Source organism: Saccostrea echinata, unplaced genomic scaffold (assembly GCF_033153115.1).
Source record: "Saccostrea echinata isolate AGI-Se365-2 ecotype Australia unplaced genomic scaffold, CSIRO_AGI_Sech_v1 ptg000038l, whole genome shotgun sequence".
Lineage (NCBI taxonomy): Eukaryota > Metazoa > Mollusca > Bivalvia > Ostreida > Ostreidae > Saccostrea > Saccostrea echinata.
This window is the reverse complement of record NW_026889787.1, coordinates 1,969,245-1,974,526: the sequence shown is the minus strand read 5'-3', so window position 1 is coordinate 1,974,526 and position 5,282 is coordinate 1,969,245. Positions and strand designations below refer to the sequence as shown.

The window sequence follows — 5,282 nt, the reverse complement described above, 5'->3', positions numbered from 1 at the left end:
ATGTATATAGTCAATTTTTCAGACGTGTGAATTGTAAGGACGATGCCTTCAGTACATAGTGGAACTTTAGACCATTTCTTCCTGTTTAGACCCGGGTCAAAGAAAAGGTCATAATTTTGCATGGACGTTTACTTTACCAAATGGAATTGAATATTCTATCGTTCTAATATATACTGTTAATTATCATAATATAATTTTGTAATATATATATATATATATATATATATATATATATATATATATATATATATATATATATATATATATATATATATATATATATATATATAGATGCTGTCTGGCAAAAATGACGCTCTGATGCAAATAAATTAAATGCATTGTTTCTCTTTACAAAGTAATTTTAGCTCACCTGAGCCAATGACTCGTGAGCTTTTCTGATCAAAATTTGTCCGTTGCTGTCGTTGTAGTATTCTTGTCCACAATCACTAGTTTAAGGGAATTCAAGTTAAATTTCTTGCTTCTTCACATGAAGGGCCGTACACTTTTTCAAGGGAATATAATTAAAAATTAGTGTAAAGTTCATAATTTGTCATAGCTAAGTCATATTAATATAGATAAAGAAGCATCCTCAGGTAGTGTAAATTCAAGTTTATTCAAATCATGACTCCCTGGGTTAGAGTAAGGCAAAACAGAGCCCAAAAGTTATACATATACATTGGAATATTTAGAAACAATATTTAACATACAAGTTCTTATATGACCAGCAGTCATGATTAGTCATATTTTATATAAAAGCATCCCAAGGAAGTGTATATTCAAGTATTTTTTTTTAAATCTTGACCCCTGGAGATATTTTGGGGCAACAACAGGGAATCGAAGTTATACATATGAAATAGACACCTGAAATATCGTTAAGAAACTTTTCTCTTGACCAGCGAATTTAAACCCATAGCTAGTCAGTATTTAGAATACAGAAGAATCCTCAGGTAGTGTAGATTCAGGTTTGTTTAAAACATGAGCCCTGAGGTAGGGTTGGACCACAATAGGGGATCAGAGTTATACCTAGGAAAATGTAGGAGATATCTTAATTTTAAAATATCTTCTCGAGGACAGCAGTTATGCCTGTATTGATATAGACGCATCGTAAGCATATTAAGGGAGTGTAGATTCAAACTTATTAAAATCATGTCCCCCGGAGGTAGGGTGGGCCTCAATAGGTATCAAAGTTATATTTATAATTTTATATACATATAGGAAGATGTAGGAAATATCTTTAGATATCTTCCTAAGAAAACAGAGCCACGATTAGTCACCCTAGAGTGTGGGTGAGACCAATTAAGAGATCACCAATAATGGGTCAGGAAATTTCAATTAAGGAATGTTTTAAGGGGGCCGACTGGGGTTTTCATTGCGCAATACTTCGCGCAGCATAGTAAAATAAAGCGTATTAACTCTTTTAAAGCAACTAGTTTTACATAATTTATAAAAAATAACAAATTTAGGAAATATGAGGTCAAAAAATCTAATTACGTTTTTAATTAACTGATTTTTTTAACGATTTTTCAAATGATGGGTAGAAAGACGTCGTAATAAGGTGTTTTTGACGTTATGAATAACCGAAATTCTTTAAGCGGGGTCATTAATTATGCCATAAAATAAAAAGTATAAAATGTATGTTCTTGGAATTTTAAACATAGGAAATTGAGAATATAGCAATCATTGTTACTATTTTTTATGTAAATCTGTGGTATCTGTCATGTTTTGTTTTACTCCATAAAAACAGGAAAATATCATGAATTTTGACATTTTGAGATGCCCCCTCTGGAAACGAGACGGTAGAAATTTGTGTTTCTTGCACAAAATGTACAATATAGTATTACCCATGAAATAATAAAATTTGAGCAAAAAGTCTATAGTAGTATTTGTATAATTTGCTCCGAAGTGCGAAAAAATGGTTTTTTCCTATATAATCCTATAGTAAATGTACCCGTATTTTGAGACGGTCCCTGAAAAATAACCAGACGGTAGATTTTCACTAAACTTGGCATGTATACTGAAGTAATTGTAAGGTATATAGGGTATAAAATTAAAGAGTTTCTCTATTGTAGTTTTCACACAATAAAACCCCAGTCGGCTCCCTTAAGTTTTGTGTGAGTTATTGATATGTAAATCACACAGACTTGTCACGTACGCATATTTCATGAAGCGCGCTAGCGGTTCATGAAAAATATGCCTACGTGCAAGTCTGTGTGATTTACACACCAATAATTCATACTAAACTTAAAAACATTCCTTATATTTACATTTTACATGTTCAGAAGGACCAAAAATATATTCAATGTTTGAATTATTCACTGCCCTATATCGTTACATTTTTATTAACGTCTCTGTAGCTCTTTGTGTCGTCACTTTAATTAGCGCGAGTTTCTCCGTGCATATTTCTACGCGTGAGTATACACGAAAATGGCATTCAAATCAATTTCACAGTAACAGTTGATTATAGTAGAAAAACACAGCAAATGTAAATATATAAACATATCTCACGCGTTGTATTTAGTTGAAAGAGATAATCTGTTATAATACATTGTCCAGTTGACGGATATCTTGATTTTTTTTTTTTTTCAAAACAAAGGCTTATGTCAAGGAAAATGATTTTCTTTACTTTTGAAATGTTTGATGCTGATAACAATAATTAAATATTCAAACAAGCAACAACCAGTAAAATATACAGAACACTAACAATACTGATTAAAATGAAACAATAAATTAATACCTGTAATTTTAATACATAGTTATAGATATATATAATAGCGTCGAAACTATTCACAAATTCAAAATATACATGTTCAAACTTAAGTTCAATATAATGAAAATAATTACTTGACCGCGTATATGACAGAGATAAAACTTTTAATGAGTTGAAAGACATACAGCTTTTCAAATGAAAAAAAATGAGTGAACACAACATATTATTATACGTGTGCCCCATTTGGATGTTTGATATGATTTAGAAATCAGGAAAATGGCTTTAAACTTCTCTTAGAAATGTGTAAAAAGTATTGTTTCAAGATAAATGAAAAACATATTATATTTTTTACTCAATTTTACACATGCGTTATTATAACTACGCAAGAGTAAGATTTTTTTCTCATAATAATGTGAAATATTTAAACATCCATTGTTGATGAGCAAATCCTTGAATTTATTACCGGGGGGGGGGGGGGGTGTATGATGCCTACTTGAAAAATTGAGGGAAAAATCCATTTCAGCATCTTATCGAAAAGAAAAAAAAACATCGACTTTGAAGCAAATGAAACATGCATAAAGATGAAGAAGTTCACACCGGAAGAAATAGCTACGTTTATCTTCTTCAACTGAGAAAGGAAAAATATATTCGATTACTCGAGTTTTCGGCTTGTCACCCGTAAATTAACGTCATACAATTCAGTCTTTATCTTCCGTTAAATTGCTATACATGTAGTTCATGTTTTTGTTTCAGAAAAGGGACATTTTATTATATTTTTTCATCAATTTAGAATTATTTAAAAAAAAAAAAAAAATGTATACAACGGATTCAAAATTAATGAAAATGAAAGACAAAAAAAAAAAAAAAATACTGCTGATTTCTTTAAGGAATCTCTCAGTCATGTTATATCAAATGACCTAGAAGAATATATTCCTTGATAAGTTTCGGTATTGGCAATTGTTCAACTTTTTCAACCAAGTGAACAGTACTTGGAGAATTCGCCAAGAATTTTCTGATCGTTATGCAACACAAAGTCCGTAATGTATGGGGAGATTCAGAACAGAATTTCAAGAGCTGGTACAATCCGGGGTTAGCCAGCAAGTTCATGAATTTCTCTTCTCTGCATCTCCGTAACAGTTCCAAGTTCACTTCTGCGCCGGACTCTAGAAGCATGTACGCAATAGTGTAGCTTTCCGTATACTGCAGTGACGTCGACAAAGGGGTGTGGCCATTTTTACCCACGTGATTTGGATCAGCGCCGTTCAAAAGCAGTAGTTTTGCTGTCGGTTCTGAGCCTGCGCGACACGCCAAAAGAAGGGAGGTCCAACCTCGAATTTGTACAGCATCTATGTCCGCGCCACTCCTGGTTAGCAAAGATGCTATTCGGTTGTTTCCATGCATCGCCGCAATATGGAGAGGTCGCAGTTTAGCATTGTCTGGCTTATTTACTGATGTTTTTGAATTTGTTCCACTGAGCAATATTTTCACCATTTCATAGCTGTCTAAATCTGTTGCGTGCCACAAGGCAGTGCAACCCCGGTCATCATAGTTACTGACGTCATATCCACCTTTCACCAAAGTTTTGATGGTAGCCAAGTGCCCATGAACTATCGCCGGAAACATTGGTGTAAGCTTCAATTTGTCTTTCTTTTTATACTCACGGAGGAAATACGCATAGTTTCGTACATCAACGATATATTTCAGATCTGCATTGCATTTGCTTTCGACAAGCAGTGCTGCAATATCCGGTTGCCTCTTTTCTAAAGCGACCTCTAGGAGGGTTTTACCGAGGCGCTCTTGTCGGTCGGTACTTCTGAATGCATGATTGACATCTAAGCCTCGATCAAGGTAGTCCTTAAAGGCAGTCGTGTCACCACGAGATATCACATCGAACAAACCATCTTCCATGTAATCCATGACGTCAAACTAGATGAATAAATAAAGTTAATCATCGTACTGGTGAAAAACAAAATAACGGTAGACATATTCTTGAGTAAAAACACATGTATAGATATTTCAGATTATTAATTTCAAGTTTCCCATTTCCTTTGGTATTTTTAAATCAGCAAACCAAATCAGTGTAGGTTACATGTCTATAAATATTCGAAAGAAGACATGATGTAATCCAAATACATATACATATAAATAAACGTGGCGATTTTTTTTTCCACCAAACATTACACGTGTTACATAATGATTACGAATGAAAATAATTACCTTGAATTGTACGTATACAATTCGTCAGAAGTGAGTACAATGTAACAAGTTTGTGTTCGAAAATCATGATAATCCAGGTTCCTTGAAGTATGTGGCACATGCAGGTGCATCAAAGAGCATTACAACACAGTATCCTCTTAGATGTAATATTTATCGATCAATCCGTCTGTATCATATATTCGTCAACATGACTGCAAAGAAAATAACATAAACGGAATGAGCACGAATTACATGTAGACTGTTGTGTACATTGCCGTCCATAACACTAAGAAGCGCATATAATTTATCTTTTCTCTGCAATGAACTTTTTCTTCAAAACACTTCATGGTAATTTTGTGGTATAATTCTAACACAATAA

The 5,282-nt window shown here is 33.2% G+C and overlaps 1 protein-coding gene across 1 annotated transcript; it reads right to left on the bottom strand.

The window, feature by feature from the left end:
• Positions 1 to 3,541: 3,541 nt before the first annotated feature.
• LOC133200353 (26S proteasome non-ATPase regulatory subunit 10-like) lies at positions 3,542 to 4,636 on the bottom strand. Its single transcript, XM_061336166.1, has one exon. The coding sequence runs from the start codon at positions 4,622 to 4,624 to the stop codon at positions 3,611 to 3,613; it is 1,014 nt and encodes a 337-aa protein (XP_061192150.1). The 5' UTR covers positions 4,625 to 4,636; the 3' UTR covers positions 3,542 to 3,610.
• Positions 4,637 to 5,282: the final 646 nt, after the last annotated feature.